General features: G+C 33.8%; 1 protein-coding gene across 2 annotated transcripts; it reads right to left on the bottom strand.

The window, feature by feature from the left end:
- Positions 1-1833: 1833 nt before the first annotated feature.
- LOC128212826 (dynein axonemal intermediate chain 4-like) lies at positions 1834-23944 on the bottom strand. 2 transcript variants are annotated; one of them, XM_052918168.1, is made up of 24 exons: positions 23708-23944; positions 22997-23186; positions 22693-22803; positions 21952-22034; positions 21472-21566; positions 21023-21204; positions 19694-19801; positions 18436-18505; positions 17899-18048; positions 13906-14030; positions 11980-12082; positions 11029-11070; positions 8915-9057; positions 8336-8422; positions 7902-7979; positions 7366-7439; positions 6814-6968; positions 5941-6064; positions 5645-5732; positions 5160-5288; positions 4671-4768; positions 4080-4155; positions 3387-3470; positions 1834-2511 (listed from the first exon to the last, which is right to left on the bottom strand). In XM_052918168.1, the coding sequence occupies exons 1-24, from the start codon at positions 23752-23754 to the stop codon at positions 2380-2382; spliced, it is 2574 nt and encodes an 857-aa protein (XP_052774128.1). In that variant the 5' UTR covers positions 23755-23944; the 3' UTR covers positions 1834-2379. The 2 variants fall into 2 exon arrangements, with proteins under 2 accessions (XP_052774128.1, XP_052774129.1); XM_052918169.1 differs by lacking the exon at positions 11029-11070 and having other exon boundaries at positions 23708-23942.
- Positions 23945-24041: the final 97 nt, after the last annotated feature.

Genomic DNA, 24041 nt, shown 5'->3' with positions numbered 1-24041 from the left:
CCTTAATAAAGGAATTAATCTAAAAGGATATCAGTTTAAAGCTGCACTTTCACGGATTTACCGTTTTTCCAACTTTTTTTTATTTTTTGCCTTGGAATTAGGAAATTTTTGCGTAAATATCTGCAAACCAGTGATGAAAGACTGCTGACAAAAGAGCAGATCGCAGATTTTTTTATATTTCCATTTCAAATTGAATGCTTTATGGCTTAAACCGTTACTAACGGTTTAAGAAAAATGCATAAAACATCATTTTCGAATGAAAATCTGCCATCTGATCTTTTGTCAGCAGTATTTTATCACTGGTTTGCAGATATTTACGCAAAAATTTGCTCCCTCCAAGACAAAAAATAAAAAAGTTGTCAAAACGTTCAATCTGTGAGAGTGCAGCTTTAAAGCGGCCAAAAAACAGGTTGATACGGGTTTTTTTTAATATGCACTATTATGCTTAACTCGTTGGACTTGAATAATAATAAAAAAATACTTTGTGTTCTGTTAAAAAAATATTGCAAGTGGCGGTTTTATTCATTTATAGCTACGTGGTCATAAACTAAGTTAACTGTACACAAATCATAACTTCTTTTGTTTTGATCATTACAGTCAAAAACGTTAAAACTTATTTTTGCACCATCCTAAATTGTACAATGCTTTTTAAATATTAATTAAGATCAAACATATTCAACGAACTTAAGTTGATTTTTTTTTAGAGTTAATAATGGTCTCCCGCACACACTGGCTGCATTATGGCCTATACCCGCCTTGTTTCATCACGACTCCTGTAAGTGCCATGGGTAAGGCGTTTACAGTAATATTTAGACATCAGAAGAGTTGAAGAAACAGAGCATTCTTTAAGAAGAGCTACGATATAGCACCCGGTTCTCCTTTCATACCTCTTAGTTAGTAACTGGCCATTGGAAAGCCCACGATATGTGTCAATAAAGCTAACAATATATTTCTGTGATATATATCTGGTGAAATAGTTTGTGACAGAATGATCAAGTGGCTTTCACCAAAACAAAATAACACGAGCTCTGTACACCCGCCTATAGAGCAACTGCGAACAAACAAGTCAAGCCTTTTGGACCAAGGGCCATAACTCCAGTGTATAAGACTCGATGAATGGTTACCAAACTTTCCCCAGATTTTATGCAAATATTTGTATCCATCTTAATTAAATTGTGTAAAGATTGGCCTATTGTTTAAGTTAGAAAGTGAACAGTGATAAGTTTGCATCAAATGATAACAAATGTTAATATGACAAAATGCTTGTGTCTTTATTAGAATATAATCAATGTAATAAACAGTTATCACAAAACAATTCCAACATGTACAAATATTAAAGGTCTTTTTCAATAATAAACAGTCGTAATCACCTCACAGGGATGAAAACGTAATGTATATATGATGTGTGCAGCATGTAAAAAACAATGCTTAAATTATAAATAACAATCAAATATCACATTTAACTGAATTGCATTAGTACTTGGTAAAAAAAATAAGCATGAATTCATTACTGTCAGTCATGATTAAAACAAAATATTACAAACTACAAATCTCATCCAATGAAAAAAAGATCTTGCTAAATTATTTATTATTATTTAGTGCCCTTATTATTTGTCTTGAAAATATCTATACAAAATTCCTCCATTTAATAGAGTTTTTCTTTTCTTTTGAGAATTGCCCTAAAAACTGTTTTAAAGAAAGACATTTCTGTAAAATTCAACATTTCATTCAGAGAAATAGCAATACACCAATTTATTAGCTTTCATTACAAAATATACTGTGATGGGAGTAAACTAGAACTTTTTTAACTAAAAATCAGACCATTTATTGCTCAAGCATTGAGTTCAATAAATGATGTTCATGTTAAGTGTATGTAAGCTTTCATATATCATATGCATTAGCAAAATAGGCAACTCAAATTGAAAATCTAGACAAATTATCTCCCCTGATATTTAAGCACATCTTATTTTGCTTCTTATTACATGGATTTCACCAGGGATGCGTTCCTCTAGTAGTTGGCTCAAGAGCGCTGTAAGCACAAATCCTATGCAACAGTATGATGCAAGAGAGCCCTTACAGTTCCTTGTTGCTAGAATTTTGCTGCCTTTTCATTGAATAGCACTCTGCCTCAGCAACTTGCCTGAGGTCGTGTTTTTCTCTCCGGGTATATAAAATGCAACCTTTCACTTATAACTGTCCTTTTTAATAAACTAATATAGAGTTTACTCCCATAATCACATATTTTGTAATAGCCTATAAAGTGGTGCCTTTCTATTCAATTTTATGGTCTGATGTGTGTTGTTGTTTTTATGTAAAGTTCCCATATATACTTTATACAGTATGCCAAATTATCAAATTCCCATGTTTTTTTTGTTTTTTTTAAGAATCCATCTCAGTTAAGTCATCCTCCAGAGTGGTATCCTCGCGCTCAGCCTGCACGTTTTCCTGCTGTGGCTGGTTCTGTAGCTGTGTGGACAGACTCGTGTTGATTACCTTCATCAGCGCATCACCCTGTCAAATAAGGACATTCTTATGAAGTTACAACTTCATTTATGTGGTTTGTGTTTGCTCAATTGTGAAAACAGTATAAGCTTATATGAATCACGTTTAAGTCTGGGTAGAAATCAAGCACCAATATCACGAAAATACTTAAGTCATATATTAATCTCATTTTGAACTCATCTTACAACATAACAGCATCACAGGATTCATAATTGATTATTGCTTAACAAATAACCTTAATTAAATATCAAAACACAATTTTCATTATATAATATTGATAAATATTAAGATTAATCAGGTATTGAAACAAACCAAGATTTTAGTTAATGTACTCAGTTGAATCATATGTTAAGTATTGTTTGTAAAACTGGGGCCAGTACTGCTGTCCTTTCTAACAGACCAAGATGGGACTCAAACTCACAACCTTTGTTGAGAGGCCAAAAACTCTACAATTACACCATTATCACTATTTCATTTGTTTGTTGCTGTGATTTCATTTGAGAAATAAATATTTTCTGAATTTCTCACACATTTTTATAAAATGTTCGGCAACCAATATATGTGCGATGTTGGCATCTTAACACAGATAATTTCTATGAATTTCATCTAAATTGATGATCAAGCCTATGTATTTAGTCATGTTGTATTCTAGTATTATAAAAATGCTTTTACAATCTCTTAAATCTTAAGCATCAGACAGCAAATTTGAAATTTTGAAAAAAAAAAATTGTTGAAGAAATTAAACTGGTTTTATGGGCAAATTTTCCCACCTTAATATGACATTATAGATAACAAAACAAGCCAACAGCTGAAAAGTTTTTGCTTTCTCTGTAATGCATAATAAGTTAGGTACAATGTACAAGAATCTAGGCCTCGGTACTGACCTGTTGTTCCTGTGAGGGTAGGGCGGGCATGAAACGCAGCTGTAGCACTGTCACCTGGCCTTCACTGTCCCCTACCAACAGGCACTGTAACAAAACACAGAATACAGAATTCAAACAACATCAAGTACCAACAACATGAGTCTCCCTGCAGGTTTCATTGAATTGTTAAAACAAAACTGACACAGCTTAATGCCAGACAAATTTGAATCTGACCAGATTATTAAATATAAACATTATACAGTTCATGTATTTTTACAGAACAGATCATAACCGAATATTTATCTGACAAATATTGATACAAGTATGACATGACATATGATATATGTAACATAATTATAAAAGGAATCAATGATATTTTCTAAAAACATAAAAAATGGTGAAAATGTATTTGTATTTTTTAACAAAGACAAAAGTTATTATATATGAATGCCCATATATTTATAAACACGAATAATTACAGATTTCTTGTAATGTGTAATAATTGAGCAGTTGGTTAAAAGAACGTAAACTCTAAACTCTTGACGTCGAGCAATTTCAAATTTATGAGGAGCTCAAGTCAACTTTTAGACAAGCTGGTAATTATTAAGTGTGATGAATTCCAACTACATGCTCTTGACACTATTACATGCATAAATATATTCTGATACATTTACTGTAATTATACAGAAAATGATTAGAAAGTAAAAAACTCACATCAGAATTCTTGGAGAAGGTAACTGAGGTCTGTTTGGCACCGGAGGAAGGTTCCATGGTGATCATAGGATCAAGGCTGAAATACATAGGGAATATTTTGTTAATACATAAAACTGAAAATTAAAAGGTTACTAAATTTAAGCGACTAAAAAAAATGGAGCCACAGAGAAAATGATGTTAGTTTGCTCATCTGTAAATGTTTCAGTTGTAAAGGGGCATAACTAAACTGTTATTAATGCCAGAGTTATGGGCGTCGCTGAACCACATGAACATTATGACTCAGGCAGCGTGTTTACCAATTATTTTCATTTAAATACCTTGAACAGTTTTGAGAAGTTGCGGACCAAAAGACACCAGGCTTCTCAAGACCTTTATCCTTTGAAAACAAACTAGCTTAAATGAGTATTAAGTACTATATGAGTCTCAATGTGCCATTTTTTAGCCTTCAGACAAAATTATTACCAATGATATAACCATTAATAAAATAAAATTCCAAACTCTTTCTTTTAAAGGATTATAAAAATTTAAAAGTAAACATCTGAGTGTAGTGTACTAAACATTATTTTGTGAAACTTCATGAGAGAAACTTACGTGCTATACACTAGATCCCAGACCTCAACAGATCCCTCGTTCACGCAGGCAAACACTGTCGCTGATTTTGGCGACCAGGCAATGTCAAAAACTGGTTTCTGAAATGTTAGTATTTTTAAAAAAAACATGAACACTGTGTTTGAGCATTGAGATTTAATTTAGGTATTTATCGGATTGTTTATAAGTAGCTCTTTCTTACCTTAACAAACCAAATATCCAAATTCATAATCTTAAAAAACTTTAACTAACAAAGACTGATTGTCGTGAACCAATACTCAGAAATATATATTAGAAATTTTAAAATCTAATTTTACAAAAATAAAGTACGAAATATCAAAAGGTTTTACTTATCGCAACAGTATTGCTTTAAACCGGACACGGAAATGTACCATCAATTTATTCTTTGATCTTGTTTATGAACAGAAAGTAACAATTTATAAAGATCAGAAATCAAAGGTTACCAGCCTTTAAGTAAAATATGAGCCTTACATTAGTTGAGAAGAAGTTAAGTATGGGTCGGGGTTTGTCCTGGTGCCAGAGACGGATGCTCCAGTCTGCGCTGCAACTCAGGAACACATCTGGCACAAACGGAGACCACACGATACGGTACACAGGACCCTGAGGGTATAAAAAGGAATTTACATTTAAATTAGTTTAAAATTTGTATAGAAATAGTGTTTGTCCTTTATATATATAAGAAGGACATGCAATACTTTAAAAACTGCTCAGTAATTGTCTTCTTCATTATTTTATCCTCAAATGAGATTTCATATCTCAAAATTATTGTCTTAAACTATGTAATAATATGTACTGTGATCAATATTAATAAAATTTGAATACTAATGGTAAATATAGTCATTTATGTAAATTTAATGATACACATAAATCTAACAGGCAAAGGTTAAAGCGGTTTAAGATAAAAATGAGATAAAAATGAGTTCAATATAAAGTCAGACTCTGAAAGCATCCCTTACATTATGGCCAAAGTAGCTTTCTAAGAACTGTTCATTGTATGAACAGGAGCAGCGGTGAATGTGACCCTCTTCTGTGCCAGCTAAATATCTGAAAAAAAAAATTGATAAAATATTAAATGTTTTTTTTTAAATCAACTAATTTCTTTTGTTCCCTCTTCAGGCATAGAGCAAGAGAAAAAAAAAATGTTTTCATATTTCTAAAGAAAATAAGGGTCAGTAAATCCGAAGCACAAAATATTATTTTGGTGTGGCCTTTCAAAGTTCTAATAAGATCTGGTTGTTTTTTCTACACTCACATGTTAGAGTCTCTTATGTTGAAGTCAAAGCAGAGTCCGCCTGCGTGCCGAGAAATAAACGCCTCTCCCTTCTTCTCCTTCTTCCCGCCCATGCGTGTCGGCATTTTCTTTAAGCGCATCAGGTCTGCACATACAAGATAGTGATAATTACACTAAAATCCAAAGGCCTGTCCAAACAATGATTGAAAAACAATTAACTGCATTGTTTGGATTACTTTTTATTAAAAGATAACACACTAATTTCAAAACTAATTACTTCTTAAAATACCATAACCTGAAATATAGTTTTACTCATTCTGCATTTGGACTGTTACATGACAGTAGGCTAGGACCATACACTTTATTTTTATAATCGAAAAAAACAAAACAGACATGCTCGAGACAAGATAGAAATGGACAGGCATTTAAGTTTTTATTTACCATGAACAAAAAACAATTCATAACTACTTAGATTCTGTATTCAAAGAAAATGTAAACTATCACATTTCCACTACTACATAATGGGTCGATGATTCAGAATATAGTTCAAGTTAACAACATCAATATTGTCAATATTGTTGTTAACTTTTAAACGTGAATGATTTGATGTGCTTACATATTTAAATATATAAACATGTACAGCAAGAAAAGTTGTCTCAAATCTTGATAGAAGAACTGCAAAACATGAGTGTATCCATTCAAATTCCAGAGCAGTAATGAATTGTAAGTGAACAACAATGACGTTAACAACATTGATAACTACAGGGACTAGTCAAACTATTTTCAGTATTCTTGACATACCATACTGAAATTGCATTTTGTCCAATGTCTAAAATCTTATAATGAACAAGAAGACTTAAATTAACAAAACATAAACCAGATTTCACTACATACCGTAACACTCAAATCCTTTCCTAATGGACCACTGACATACGCGGCCGTCGGTGGAGATAGACACAAGGACTTCAGCAGTCTCATCGCCAGATCCCCGCTCTTTCTCAATCCACTTGATCTGCCAGACAGGTGACGTGTGCTTGCCAGGGGACAGGCTACCAGGTGAGAAGGAATCATTTTAATTTTTTTGAATAGTATTTCTATCACACAAACACACTTATGTTGTAAAATTATTTCAAATTAATCCATTAACGTTCAAAACATATTTTAACATAGGTGCAGCCGTTAATTTTCACTGATGTAGTAAAGCCAACAACTGAATGTCAATAACTCATGTTGCCATAAATCCTGTCATACATCTTTCTATGAAACTTTAAAACAGACATTTGGAATATCTGCCATCATTTATCAGACCAAAAATTTTCTTCCACTATTTTTTATTCTTTGTCTATTGTAAACATTTCATACCAAATCCAATGTAGTTTTACCAGACTTGGCTAGTGGGTCAAACAAGTTTTGCAAACTCTGTTAAAATATAACGGCTGAACTTACAAATTATCCAGAATGGGCTCATCGGTCGAATGCCTGACATTGTACACAGCCACACCTCCATCGTATAAACCAACCTGGAATATACATCATATTAACTGACAATGAAAAGCGGACTTAAGGAACTGCTTGAAGCTACAGCTCCATTCATTGACCACTATTAATTTTCAGGCTAGTTGGTCAATGTAGCAGTGACCTTGAGGTAAAATGCTGCTCATTTTGCATAAAAACTAGGTTTTTGTACTCATCCTAGTGCAGTGTCAACCACATGCAATTTAGCTATAACTTTAAATATGGTAAATGTTTTACATATTTATATGTATCGCCTTAACCAGTCTAATTGTACAAATATTAATGGACATGGTATGTAGTTGTAGGTTCGTCCTCTACCAGGAGAACATTACCTTGGCCTCTCAAAATGTACATTAGTACTGGTTTCTAGCCAGAAAACATACCTGAGGCTGATTCTATAGGCTAGCAGGTTTGACACAATGAAGTTAAAAAGAACAAACGTATGTCTAACATAAGTTCAAACTTACTGCGAGAAGGCTGGGGTTGACCCGTGAGAAATCAGCGGCTGTCACGCCCTCCTTGCAGGTGTAAACTCGCTCCGGAAACTGGAAACATTGATCAGTATCACAATTAGCATTGGAGGAGGTTAAAATTAGCACAAACTTGTCAAAAAAATTTAGTCTTGAAACATTTAGGCATTGTTACAATTCCTAAGACAAGAAGTACAGTAAGTATTTAGGTCTATTCATTAAACAGACTTATTTTGATGACTGCATTTTAATGATTATTTCTTTTTACTTTTATGCTTATTTTTTGATTATTTGCCGTAATAGTGTATAGCGTTACGTTGAAACACAGAGAAAATAATATGATCTTTGTTAAACATGAACTTCTGAGTATTATAGACATATTGATTGTATATAGACTTTGAAAACTGTACTGAATTATGTACAAATATTACCTCTGGGTTTTTGAGAGACCAACACATGAGAAGTCCTTCCTTCTGATTGGAGAATTCAAACTGGCCATAACCAACTGCTATTAGATCCTGTAAAAATATATTAAAATAACATACATATAAACAATAAATAAAATGGAAATAAACAGGCCCATTTAACATTTTAAGTCATGATACTTCAGTTTGCAAATGAAATAAGCATTGAATGCTTCAACTCGGATCCAATCCATCAAGTGAATTTCTTCAAGTGTAACTTCTATAGCCATGTCTATAGCCTGTATAGACTTCACACATCAAAGAAACCAACTACCATTATCAGCAATTTGACATAAACTTTCACCTAAAACTTGGAAATAAAGTGAGCTTGAACCCTGCAGAGCAGCCATACATGTATGGTTTACATTGGTTTTAATAAATCGGTCCAATTAAATCGTAGTGTTAAAACATTTGGCCACTATGGACTGTTTCATCAAGATTCTAAGGAGAGATTTTTAACAGAAAGTATTACTCTTGAAACTTTGTCTCTAAGATTCTTGATGAGAATGCCTACAGGTCAACTAAATACCATTGAAGAGTTCTTACAGGATTGGATCTATTCCACGATAGACAGCTAACGTTGCGACCTTGAGTGGCCTTGCATGTGTACGACCAGAGACGGTCAAAGTTGGGTCCTACATCCTCAACAAGTTGGGCAGGCGTCGCAGTTACACTCTCCCCATCTATGTCTGCAGGGTAAATAACTATTAAGGTACGATATACCAAATTCTTTAGCTTGATTTAAGTGAAGATATAATATAGATATAAATCACCTTATTCCGAAATAGAGTACAATGCATAGAGATAAAATCAAACAGAATGGTTTCATAATCAAATGCAAAAAAACCACAGGCACCCTGGTTTTATGAACCTTGAATAGTTTACTTAATACTAACTTTTTTAGCACATTTGTGAGCCAAAAATATGAAACTAAGGCCAAGAGAACATAACCCTGGTTGGGCTCTAATCTCATGACCGTGTGGGTGAGAGGAAATCACAGATTTATCACATGACCGTTTTAACCCTAAAACTATGGTGGTTACCAAATTATGATGTTAGCTAAGGTAAAAGATGAAAAAATCATATACATGTACATGCATGCTATCTATATCTATACATAGCTTTTTTCTAGACATCGCATTTTCAATTAGTCTGACCCATTCTTAAATTCAAGCAGAATTTCCAATTTTGACAAGTTATGCTTGGAATTATCCATCTCAATTTAATGACATTAATGATTTTATTACTAATTTAGATGCAAACACTTGTTCCTGAAAACCCTAGAAAAGGGCCTAAGAATTAATGGGACAATGTTGAATATTAATGTGACACACCGTAAAAAGCACCATAATTACACAAATATATTGCCTTACACTCTAGGAGACCTTTTTAAATTTAATGAAATATTTAATACATTTTTAAATGTTAAGAACAAAAGCAGCCACTATGAATTAGATCACTAATATAAACTATATACAAAAGTCGTAACTTTGATCATAGCTAAAGAAAGTAAAACATAAATAATGAGATAACTGACAATACAAATAATGAAAACATAAACAATTACAATTACGCGGTAAGTCACACATATGAATGGAACAGTTTGTACCGAGTGAGAAGATAATGCACTCTGGCACCACCTAGAGACAAAACAGAGTGCTAACACTGAACATGAACGTAATATGAAATGTAAGATGCGTATTAACATTGCAACAAGAGCCCTGCAGAGCCAGTACCACTGCTCGTCTCTCTTATTCCAGTCAAACTAGGGGCATTTAACTCAGTAACTATTACAGCCAGAGTTATAGGCCTAGTATACATGTAAAGTTACAGCCAATGTTAAAGTTAAAAACATTTTAGGCTTCAACTTTACAGCTACTTTCAATTTTCAAAAACAGCCAAGTTGAAATGGAATGTATATGCAACATGCTTATTAACATCATAAACATGTTAAAATAATATGCCTTAAATGGGCTCAAACAATAAACCACTCATGTAATACAAGTCTATTATTTATAACAGTAATGGAAAATTGATATCAGTACCATAAATTGCTATTTATAAAATCATAGTTCATTGGTATAACCCAATTTATTAAGATCGTTTACCTATGATAAGGCTCATCATGACACATTTTACAGAATATATTGATCCATTAATTGATGCAAAAAGATTTTTCTGAAAGTAAAGTGAAGAATTTTGGGGAACCATACATATATGCTTCAGTAGCACTTATATTTAATGACAGAATGTAAACATGAAAAAGGTATATTAGTTCTTTTAATCAAATTAAGTATCAGCTTTAAAGCAACATAATTGTGAGAGATTTACAAACAATGGACCCTGTCAAAATGATGGTGATAAAAAATCATAATTAACAAAACAAGGTCATCCTTAAAAGATCGTTTGTTTGCAGTTGCCAAAACCAAGATTTTGTTTTAACCAGTAGTTATGTGGGGAAAAATTTCTTATGAAGACAAAAGTAGAACAATAATGTAAATTTATTTTCCTACTTCAAAGATCAAACATTTGAGTAGGGGCAATTTTGATGGGTTGGTCATTTTGCTGCAAACAAACAATCTTTTAACTATGGCCTTACAATGCATTGAGTTGTTTTAAAGTTATTTGAGACACACTGCTAGTGGGTGGGGTAGATTTACCCGTAACATGGCGCTGGGAACCAGAGTCTTCACTCTCAGTGCCTATAGGGAACCAATATCATCAAAATATATTTACAAACATTGTATACAAGATTACCACGAACGGAAGACAACGCCCATCATTTTTTTCTCTATGTCAATCAAGGGACATAGCACAACAATAATCCAGAGTTTTGAGACTTATTTCAAAAGTATGTATTTAAAAAGTCAACATATGTACCAAGTTTCATGTTAATATCTGAAATAGTTTTCAAACTCCAACATCAAAGTGTTGATGCACAATCACTACAACACCAAGGCTAATTATATGAGAATATCCAGGCTTTTTTTTCTTAAATCCAACAAGCAATTTTTTTTATTTATTCAAGTTTGTTTAAAAGTGAAACAAGCACTCTTGTATATATAGTTTTGTGACTTGTGACTGAATATAATTTGCATAAAACTACAAACTTAGAACTGTGAAATCAAAGAAAGTTTGCTAATATTTAAAAATAATGCTCTAGCAGAAATTTCACTTTTATAAAAATCAAATGATTGATCTTTGAACATAGTGTACTGTAGATGTTCATATTCTTAACAGATCAATTTCTTTTGGTGATTTTTGCAAATTAATACGGTTGCAAGCTTTAACCCTGGTGAAATATAGATTTGTAGATGTTTCCCTATGATTAAACGCATGCTTTACAAATTTTAAACATTGCAAACTTGCAAAGCAAAGTCCACACGTATGAAAGCAATCTACAGATCTATGTTCTTACAGTCCCGACTACTTGTGTCAAGTATAAAAAAATTAAGAACATAAAAAAATATCATGTTTTTTTTACTTCAAAACATGTTACTGATAAATATTTATTTTTTACAAAATATTGTCAGTGATTTCACAGTGAATTCCAAAAGGTTAATATTATAAAAAACAAAGAAGTTATCTAGAAACCATTTCAGTCCACGTACCAGTGACGATGTTGAAGCCCCTGTAGAGGGCCTGCTTGCCCTGGTATGTGTTGAGATTAATCACTCGCTCCATGATGAAAAGGTCCGTCTTGAACTGATCCGACTGAAAGAGAATCAATATAGAGCACATAGTTTGTATATCTATAATAATGTTACTTATGTTGTTGAGTAAACATCACTTAAACAAGAGCCGTCGTAAGACAGCGCGCTCTACTACGCCGCTTTGACTTAGAATACAATAAGGTTGTAATAATACCAAGTTTGGTCTCTTTATGTCAAACCTAACTAAAATTATTCGATACATAAGGTGACTTTGATGCTGCCCTCCCACCAGCCCACCCAAACAATGACGCAAGTCATTCAAATAACTTGATTTCCCGTTATGAAAATGTGGTTAAGAATATACAAATATGCCTTTCAAATGAAATTAATTTTTTTTAGAAAAAATCAAGGCCATAATTTATATTTAGGCTTGAAACAGAGTTATGTTTCTTGTTGTAAGATGGTCATAATTAATTTTTGAATTTTATCAAGTGCATTAAATGAATGGTATAGAAGTTTTTTTTATTAAAATCCCAACTTGCCCTTAACTTTTACTTGCCTAAAACTTTAACCTAAGTCAATCAGGGGCCATAACTTGTATTAAGGATATGGAGTTATGTAATCTCATTGGGTGATGGCCCTGAACAATTGTGTGAAGTATTAAGTTAATTGAATGAAGGGTATAGAAGTTATTAAACAATATCCCAACCTGCCCTAAAACTTTAACCTAAGTTCCATAGTCAATCAGGGGCCATAATTTGTATAAAAGATAATTTGGAGTTATCTAACCTCATTATGAGATGACTCTGAACATCTGTGTGAAGTATTAAGTCAATTGAATGAATGGTATTGGAGTTTTAACTGAAAATCCCAACTTGCCCTAAAACTTTAACCTGCCCTAAAACTTTAAGCTAAGTCAATCAGGGGCCATAACTTGTATTTAGGATAATATGGAGTTATGTAACCTCATTGTGTGATGGTCCTGAACAACTGTGTGAAGTATTAAGTCAATTGAACAAAGGATATAGAAGTTATTAATAAATATTCCAACTTGCCCTAAAACTTTAACCTAAGTTCCATAGTCAATCAGGGGCCATAATCTGTGTAAAGAATAATATGGAGTTATCTAACCTCATCATGTGATGGCCCTGAACAACTGCGTGAAGTATTAGTCAATTGAATGTAGGGTATTGGACTTATAAGTGAAAATCCCAACTTGCCCTAAAACTTTAACCAGACACCGACGCCGACGCTGGGCCGAGAAGTATAGCCCACCTATTATTCGAATAGTCGAGTTAAAAATGACGCTAATGAAGGCTGAAATGTCAAAAGAATAACAGCAAATTGAAAAAAAGCATCTGTTTGTATTAAAAATGTACATATGGTAAGGTCATGCCAATTTATATGTCGAATTGTAACGTTTCTATTATGATGTAAAGACATGTGACAGTTATAATGTTGTTCTCTTGTTAACTTGACAAACACAATTAAAGAAGCTTGAGCTGAGTGCCTACTTAATTCCTATAACTAACTTAAATCTGCCTACATTTAACCCATATTCAAAACATTTTAAGGCACTCTCTGACAGATTTGATGTTTGCATTTTTCTGCACTTCCAAGGACTCAATTTTGGTAGTTTTAGCCTATTTCTTGGGAGGAATATACTTCCTAACATCCTTAATGGAAGCCCAGATGTAGTATGACCAGTGAGATACAGAGAACTTATGAAAATAACTTAAGTAAGCCCAGATACCGGTACTTAAATTTTTAATAGAAATTCATAATTTCAAGCCTATAATCCTACAACCTTGATATTAACAAATAACATGTTGAACTTATAAAATGTGAGAGAATCCCTTTATATTCACTGCACAACACCAGTACCTGGAGAATAATGTTCTCGTCAAACTGTGATGCCTCGCTTGTTGGCATGGAAGACACACCCGTCTCTCGGCTGGCTACCACGCTCTCCGACCCCGCAATCGACGATGAGAATGTTGCTCTACTGTCTGAAGTGTAAAACACAAAAGGTAAGGAAACATCTCACATATATTATTTTTAATCAATTCTAAAAGATCAAAAATATTCTTTAGATAATTCTCAAAATGTTTACCATCTCTTTGATAGACATCATTTAATTGTTTGTACGCTAAATGCATTGTAATATTTGGAATAAAAATATCAAAACTCAAAAAGATGCTTTTGATGATACCATATATTATATTTTGCCAAACAAAATGAAATATTTGTACGTGATTTAATGCAGTTAAGTAACACCTCCATAAGCATTTAATAATGAATATAAAACACACCAAATAAATGCAATTTTTAATTTATCAAAAAGCATATCAACTTGTGTGCATACCCGTCACCTACCAACAATGTTATGAATTCAGAATAATAGAACACATGCAATAAGTATTTCCATTTGTACTAAATTTTATAAGGCCAGAGAGAAAAAATAATTCAAATTCCCAGCCATCTCCAACCTTGTCCTAACATTTTTTTTTATTTAGTTACTAATGTGTTTTAGACCTTTTGTGAAAAAAGCTGACAGAACTACTTTCCTGTCTGTTTACTGGGTAGAAACAAGTATTTATATCCATAAGAAAGTTCCCACAGTGGGGATCCACCCACACCTCTTGGGCAAGAGGTGGTCATCTTTACGACTTCACAACCTCAATCTCTGTTTTACAATTTTTATTTGACAAAAATGGCCAAAATTTGGGAAAACGGCTACAAAATATAAAAATAAAATAACCGATAAAATAACCACACAACTTTTGTCTTTAAAACCCCCTACCTATCAGCCTAATTTTTACTTAATCTGGAAGAAAATTTATATTATTTTTTCTCTTACCTTGTACAGAAAACAGAAACAAACATATGTTTATATGTATTACACACATATGTATATATAATATTTCAAGGAACACATAAACAAACATGAATATGAACAGAATTATAGAACAAGTTATTTGGCACAAAGCACAACTTCATGTTCCACCATTTGGCCATATGAGAACACCATTATTTTCATGAACACAAGATTTTGCAAGATTTTAGTGCTGCAACATACCTGCTACTTTAGCTACAAGAAATATTTGTAGAAATAGCTGATAATTACATGAAATATATAGTTGCTTTATCTTTGATATATAACAATTACAAAACAATCTCTTTAAAGGTATGTAGAAATCTCTTTAAAGGTATGTAGAAAATGGTAAGTTTCTTTGCATTAAAAATGACATCCCCATTGCTTTTTTTTATATATGAGTAGCATCAATAGTTTTGATGAGAATCAATATATGAATAGTGTTGAAAATGTGCATATCATAAAGCGACGTTTTAGCGATGTTATACTTCAAATCGGTATTTATGCTATAAATAGAATATCACCCTGGAAACCATTTAATACCAATATATTGTAAAATGTAATCAAATTGCAAAGTATAGAATTTGTACTATTGATACTGTTAAGAACCTTCTAAAATGGCAAGAAAAATTGAATATCATGCGGGGCAGATTTTGTCCACCTTTAGATACAAAAATTGGTTGAGAAAATTTTCTGAGGAAAATTTTGTTTGTCCCACCTTTGGGGTGGCATACGCTTTTGAAAGCACCCCCCTTAGATATTGATAAGTACATTAATGCCTTCCTGTCCATGTTCAGATGCAGCAGAAACAATACACTTGAATTTTATGAGCAATGGGGAAATAAAGCAATAAATGTGTAAAGGTTAAAAATATTTCCACAAAACAGATAGCTACTGTACACCACTAACATACAAAGGAAAAAAAAAATCCGTGAATAAAATATCCTGGTAGGTAAATGTTTATGTATTTTCTGTGCAAGGGTTTCCACAATACCTGTTCTAAACATACTTTCAACGTTGTAAGCAATGCCTGTATTCAAACATAAGGGTTAAGACACATTTGTTTAATCTAATATTGTAGATATTGCATGGAACAAAAGTTTGATGAACTAATTCACTGTAGATTGGTTGAATTTTTAGAGGGTCTAATATTCATGATTGTTTGCACATTGATTGGGTTGCAAAATTTTGACCAAGCAAGTATTAAATATACGTTTGTTTGCAAATGATTTGTGACAGCGTCACCAAACTTCATAAGACAAAAAGACCCTCCCTAAATGAAAACAATCTACTGTACAGCAATGAAATATACATTTGGGAATGGGAATGTTAATTTAGTTCAATATTTCAACTTAAACTCTAATCATTTAAAGTAAAGTTTATCAGCTAAGCAATAATAACAAATATGGCTAAAATGATTAATCAAGCTATATGTTTGTTGAAAAATTTACCGATTTAGGAAAAGAATGATAGCCAATTTATGGAAAAGTAAAAAACTTTCATCTATGATTGGACTGAGTCACCAATAATCCATAATAAAAACTGATTAATAACTAGAACTCCGCGAGTCGGATGTGTCGCCTGACGAATTATTTACTGTCGACATTATAGCTGTTAGATTGGCATTTTATTCATTTATAGACAATGATGTTGCCATTTAACTTTCAAGTGTAGGTGGCATTTGATAGTTTACGAGATATGCCACGGACAAAACCTAAGCAAGAAAATTAACAAAGGGCAATAACTCTAAAAATACGGCAGCAAGAGTAACAGTTCTTGTGTACTGCACTTGCCCTCAATGAGATCTATCTAGCTATGAAGTTTCAAGTTGATACCTCTTATATTCTTCAAGATATGCCCCGGACAAAACTAACAAAGGGCAATAACTCTAAAATATGGCAGCAAGAGTTACGGTTCTTGTGCACTGCACTTGCCCTCAATGAGATCTATCTAGCTATGAAGTTTCAAGTTGATACCTCTTATATTCTTCAAGATATGCCTCGGACAAATCTAACAAAGGGCAATAACTCTAAAAATATGGCAGCAAGAGTTACAGTTCTTGTGCACTGCACTTGCCCTCAATGAGATCTATCTAGCTATGAAGTTTCAAGTTGATACCTTTTATATTCTTCAAGATATGCCCCGGACAAAACTTTAAGCATGAAAATTAACAAAGGGCAATAACTTTAAAACTAAGAAAGCAAGAGTTACTGTTATTGTGCACTGCACTTGCCCTCAATGAGATCTATCTAGCTATCTTATATTCTTCAAGATATGCTCCGGACAAAACTTTAAGCAAGAAAATTAACAAAGGGCAATAACTCTAAAAATATGGCAGCAAGAGTTACAGTTCTTGTGCACTGCACCTGCCCTCAATGAGATCTATCTAGCTATGAAGTTTCAAGTTGATACCTCTTATATTCTTCAAGATATGCCCCGGACAAAACTTTAAGCATGAAAATTAACAAAGGGCAATAACTTTAAAACTAAGAAAGCAAGAGTTACGGTTCTTGTGCACTGCACTTGCCCTCAATGAGATCTATCTAGCTATGAAGTTTCAAGTTGATACCTCTTATATTCTTCAAGATATGTCCCGGACAAAACTTTAAGCATGAAAATTAACAAAGGGCAATAACTCTAAAAATATGGCAGCAAGATAAACTGTTATTGTGCACTGCACTTGCCCTCCATGAGATCTATCTACATATGAAGTTTCAAGTTGATAACTCTTTTATTCTACAAGATATGCCCCGGACAAAACTTTAAGCATGAAAAATAACAAAGGGCAATAACTCTAAAAATATGGAAGCAAGAGCAACAGTTCTTGTGCACTGCACTTGCCCTCAATTAGATCTATCTACATATGAAATTTCAAGTTGATACCACTAATAGTTTAGGAGATATACCCCGGACAAGCGAAAATGGGACGCGGACGCCGCCGCCGCCGACAAAAGTAACCCCTATATGTCGTCTTTTCAGGCGACACAAAAAAGACAACTCACCAATCCTGACTGAAGCAGCACTCTTCTCCCGTACGATGGGTGCACCTGTGGCAGGGTCGGTAGTCTCTGTAGCCTGCTCAGTCACCTCTCCTTCCTTCGGACTGCCAGGGCGTGATATCGTACCCTCCTCCTCATCATCTTCTCCCTTCGCTGGAACAGGAGTGAAAGATTTGTAAGATCCATGTGTTTTCTACTTCACAAAGTAACTACCAAACAATATTTTCATCATTTTAAAAAAATATTTTTGTTTGTTATATGTCTTAATTTCTTGATTCCAGGATTGTATATATTTAAAATTAAATTTCAAGGATTAAAACATTACTTTTTCAAACATGTCATCACTTAAAATATTATGCACAAAATATATTCAGATCATGACGAACACACAGTGAAAGTTATAAGGATGTCTTTTATATTTTACATAAATTATTAGTGTTCCCGGAAATAAAGCACTAAAATGCTTAATGCTAAAAAATATCATATAAAATCAAAGAATATCAAACATGAACAAAAATTTACTTCCTAGCTCACACCAACCTTTTGTGTCTTTATCTAGTTGCTGGAAGGTATCATACATGTCCCATGTTGTAGCATTCACCCCTACCTCCTGGAAATATCCAAAAACGCACATTTAACAGCCGGAATAGCCTGACAAATCATCAAAATTAAAAACTTAGGTTAGTTAAATATTTTATTGCATGAATGTAAATACAATGTAACAATCAATACAACAAAAACAGGTTTTTTACATAGAATTTGAGTCAAATAATTAAATATCAAACATGCAAAGAGATTGTGCCATGAGTTATACCAACATCAGTTACAGCCCTCTCCCAAAGTTACGGCCCTCTCCCAAAGTTACGGCCCTCTCCCAAAGTTACCCCCCTCTCCCAAAGTTACCACCCTCTCCCAAAGTTACCGCCCTCTCCCAAAGTTACCGCCCTCTCCCAAAGTTACCGCCCTCTCCCAAAGTTACGGCCCTCTCCCAAAGTTACAGCCCTCTCCCAAAGTTACCGCCCTCTCCCAAAGTTACCGCCCTCTCCCAAAGTTACAGCCCTCTCCCAAAGTTACCGCCCTCTCCCAAAGTTACGGGCCTCTCCCAAAGTTACAGCCCTCTCCCAAAGTTACGGCCCTCCCCCAAAGTTACAGCCCTCTCCCAAAGTAACCGCCCTCTCCCAAAGTTACGGCCCTCTCCCAAAGTTACAGCCCTCTCCCAAAGTTACGGCCCTCTCCCAAGGTTACCGCCCTCTCCCAAAGTTACGGCCCTCTCCCAAAGTTACCGCCCTCTCCCAAAGTTACAGCCCTCTCCCAAAGTTACAGCCCTCTCCCAAAGTTACGGCCCTCTCCCAAAGTTACAGCCCTCTCCCAAAGTTACCGCCCTCTCCCAAAGTTACGGCCCTCTCCCAAAGTTACGGCCCTCTCCCAAAGTTACCGCCCTCTCCCAAAGTTACCGCCCTCTCCCAAGATATGTTGGATACTTAAGATACTTGAACTTCCCAAACCAGTGATCAAAATTAGCAAACCAAGTCGACCTTGTAAAAATATCTGGGTCTGTTATACATTGCATGTTTATAATTATATTCCATCTTGTTTTTTTAAGAACATCTCAATTCGATGATCATTGAATATGTCTTACTGATTCTTTAAAATAGAATACTGCTTAAAATATGCGGCACAGTTTATAACAGACATACTTTAGTGCCATTTCAACACCCTGATAACTTTCAAAACTGTAAATTGAGATTTATTAAAATAAATATGTATGCATAATTATTCTTTTTTTCGCCATACTCACATTATATCCGATCTTGCTAGTCTGCACCAGTTTACATTTCTGTGGTTCATTGAATGTGTTCATCCCTCTTTCGGCATATCGGTCATTGCCTTGCTTATTCTTCAGCAACTAGAATAACAAAATCATGATCACTTTACAAGAGTGCTGCACTAATGCTCGGCTCTTATCATTCTGTCAAACAAGGCATAATTTGATAATTATTTAAGCTACGTTTATGGGCTTTGCTTTACATATGTTTGTACTAAGTTTCATTTGAATATTTTGACCATTGTTTCATTTCTGTTCAAAGCAACAGATATTGCATAACAACTACAAAGCCTATGACACCAAGGCTTACTATCACAATATCCAAACTTTTTTCTTTGATAAACAAATCAGCTAACAATTCTATTCATTCTGTTGTATCGTTATCCTTTTGTCATTGCTTGGTCATTTGACATGTGTCTATATGCTATTGCTCATATATAGCCAAATGAAAGTATCATTTATAAACAGACAAATACATATGGAAAATATCAAGCTGACTAAAGTCTGCCAGAACTCTTTAAAATCATAAACAAAGTCACACTTGGTTTCAAACTGTGATAACTATTCACTCCTAACACTGACTAACTGCCCATGATCGTACTCCTAACACTGACTAACTGCCCATGATCATACTCCTAACACTGACTAACTGCCCATGATCGTACTCCTAACACTGACTAACTGCCCATGATCGTACTCCTAACACTGACTAACTGCCCATGATCATACTCCTAACACTGACTAACTGCCCATGATCATACTCCTAACACTGACTAACTGCCCATGATCATACTCCTAACACTGACTAACTGCCCATGATCATACTCCTAACACTGACTAACTGCCCATGATCATACTCCTAACACTGACTAACTGCCCATGATCATACTAAAGGCTAAAACAAACTACATCTTATTCCACTTTATTCTTCTTGGTGACAACAGCTGTTTCGTCAGTCTTGAGAGACATATATATACTATCTGGTCAATAAAGAATCATAATTCTGATCAAGTCTAAAGACAAATTTCCCATACTCTTACTAAAGCCTAAAATCAATCTTGAACGTTGTTCACCCTTCTTAATGATGACATTACCTTTAATCAGATAGAACAACCTTTGATTATTACTTTAACAAGTGAATATTGAATCAAAGAGGCAAGTCTTGTGCATTTGTTTGTACAAGTTTGTCATGTGACCAGTAAATCTCTCCATTGGTTAAGCAGTTAAAATATTTATTTCAGTGCCGTTCAGCATTATATTAATTGCCAAAAGTATTACATGTTAAACTTTTAATGAACCTACATCTTTATATGCCTCATTCTTCTTAGTGACACCAGCAGCTTCCTCACTTTCAAGGGAGACGCACACTCCTGGCATGTCGAGTAGCCATATTGTTTCAGTCTCTGTCAATGTCAGGTCGATAATCTTCTCTAGGTCGTCCTCTGTCAAATCTTCCTTCACCTCTTCTCGTTTGTGACGAATCTCTATAATAATTAAAAAACATGGTATTGAAAGACCTAAGTCTGATTTTAGACTCAAACTCTAAACTCAATCCTACCTTCATAGAAATTGACTGATATATCACGTCCTAAAATTTCACTTTTATTTTCTTGCATTATGTATAGAATGTTGTACAAATGTTTTTTTAACGTTTCAATGATTTCTCGATTTTACTCTTTCTCTAGAGTTAGACTTAAAAAGTAATTCTAAATAAACAATGTTTACTGTTAATCAAGAATTCTGTGGCATACCTCCCCATGTTGTGTTGATATCATGTGACTGGTCTGTGTCTTCCGCCTCAATCATCGACTCTGACCCTGTGTCATATGAGGCACTGAACACTGACCTACATACAGAAAAACAAAAACATCAAGTATTAAATATATATCGGAAAATCATTTTCACATGGAAAAACTAAAGAGAGTTGAATACCATAATGTTAAAAAATGTAAATAAAATACTAGGAATATCAGTTTTTATCCGATACTTAATTCTTATGATGCATAATCAAAAATATTCTATTTGGATTTAATTTATAATGAAGAAATTATTAGCAGATTTGACTAATTTTAAGCTAATTAATGAATGCAATGGCACAAAACAACAAAAAAGGACTATAACTCATGTTTGAAAAAAAAATTAAGAAATATTTTTTGACAATAAAACATATATCAATTGCAAGCATAACATCAATTTGCAGTAGCTGTTTCCATCACAAATCAGTTGTTTACCGTGTAAATGGTCCCCCACCAAAAGTGCTGGCAGTCACTGTTCCTGTGTTGTAGATTGAAGCCTGGGACATTAAGTCTGTAGGCTGAAAATTAGGGAAGACATTGAGATGTGTATTTGCTCCTTGTAATTTCAGTTACTGCTTTTGTATTGCAAGTATATTGATTCTAGCAATTGGCATTTTAGAAACCAATATAATTTAAATAACAGAAATATCTAAATTACTGAATAATAACTGTCAGAAACAAAATATGCAGTACCATCATAAATTCATTTGCACAACCCATTTCACAATTAAAAACACAAATGTATCTCATGTTCAATTATCCAAAAGTTTATACAAAGCAACGAAATAAAAACTCATTTTGTATATTTTGAAATATAAGCTGAAGCAGTAAATTAGAGAAAGAAACTGACATTACTCAAGCATCCAGTCAAACACTGTTATTATTTTTGATAGCTTCAGTTACATGATGCATAAGTCAAAATTGCCACAAGCCTGCAAGTCCTACACATTATTAAATGCTTACAGTGCTTGTTCAAATTCTGAATTTCATATAGTAATTCAACAGGTCAAATAATATAAGAATTCAGGCTTCTTCATCCAAAAGTCTTATTTAGATGACTGATGTTGTTAACCATGATGTTCTGTAAACAATGTATATATGTAGCAGTCAAGACTGTTAAAGGGCTGCGAATGCCTTGGATCTAACAGGTGAAGCATGAATCCCTTCAATACTTACTGTTCCAGCAGAGCTGTCTCCCAGAAGGTTGCTCTGTTTCTGTTTCAACTGATTGGGGTCAGTCATGTGGAGAGGTAGAGGGGTCACATCATTGCCACCCTCATCAAATATCTTAAATATATACAAATATAATCAAGGCATAATTTAAATAAAGTAAAAACTATTTGTTTATTGTTTCCAACAAACTTAATTTTATAACATTATGGCTAAACATTTATCATATATTTGTATGTTCTTACTACGAATAACTATGATTGAAAGGTTGGGTATCTCATTAAAAAAGTGGTGTAAACATGTCAAATACCTGAACAGGAGCCTTCCCAGGTCTTGCAGCATCCGGTGCATTGCCCATGCTCCGTGTCTTGCTGGCAGAGGATGGTAGGTTTGTCCGTGAGCTGCCATAAGTTGTACCTCTTACAGAAGCGCCATATTTACTTTTCATCTGCGCTGTTCCATGGCTTTTCTTGGATGTCATGCTAGCACCAGTGTTGTTTCTGAAAAAAACAACATGAAGATGAATTTTGAAGTAAACTATACATTATATTACTCTGAAACCTCACTGCATGGACCATATAATTGGTATCAAGTAGGTCATCATTTAGCTCAAACACAAAAGGCACATTACAAGGCTATCTTCTTTTAATTAAATATGCTATTGGCAACTATTTCAAAGTACATCTTTGTAAAAAACAACAAGTGAATCTTATTCAAAGTTGTAATTCATGATATCAATATATTGATATGTTTACCTTGTAAATACAACAAAATGTGGAACAATCAATGTTTCATGAATTATTGTTAATACTGCATGTATAAAGATAAACATTTACTTAAATCGTATACAGATTAAATACTATTTTGTTCAAGATACTGATGTTCAATGTCAATGTTTTTAGTTCACTTACGAGTTTTTACTGCACAATAACGAACATAAATGCTCTTCCAGTAGAATTACAATGTTATAAAATAAATGCCATTCACTCAAACGATTTTACTAATAAATTTGACCAATTACCCTGGCGCTAGTATATGTTGGGACCTCTTGCTTTTATTTGTCGACATAGTCCACCATTTTGTTCAAAGCTTCTGAAGTTGTCTATAGTAACCAATGGGGTATGAAAGACTTGATGTGATTGGTCAATCGAGATGTGAAGAATTTTAAGAGTCTTGGTAAGAATTTCAACAAATATTAAGAAATCATCACGACCACATAGGCAGTGATTATAAATAACACCAAAATAAATGCAAAAGCTGTATAAAAGCGATCGCAGGTTTTAAGTTTGCTACTTTGCAAGCAAGAAAACCCCCTGCAGCAAAGCCAATGAAATCCCGCGTTTTAAGAGAGCACC

The sequence above is a fragment of the Mya arenaria genome, chromosome 13 (genome assembly GCF_026914265.1).
Source record: "Mya arenaria isolate MELC-2E11 chromosome 13, ASM2691426v1".
NCBI lineage: Eukaryota > Metazoa > Mollusca > Bivalvia > Myida > Myidae > Mya > Mya arenaria.
The sequence above is the reverse complement of the archived record's forward strand: the minus strand, read 5'-3'. Positions and strand labels throughout refer to the sequence as shown.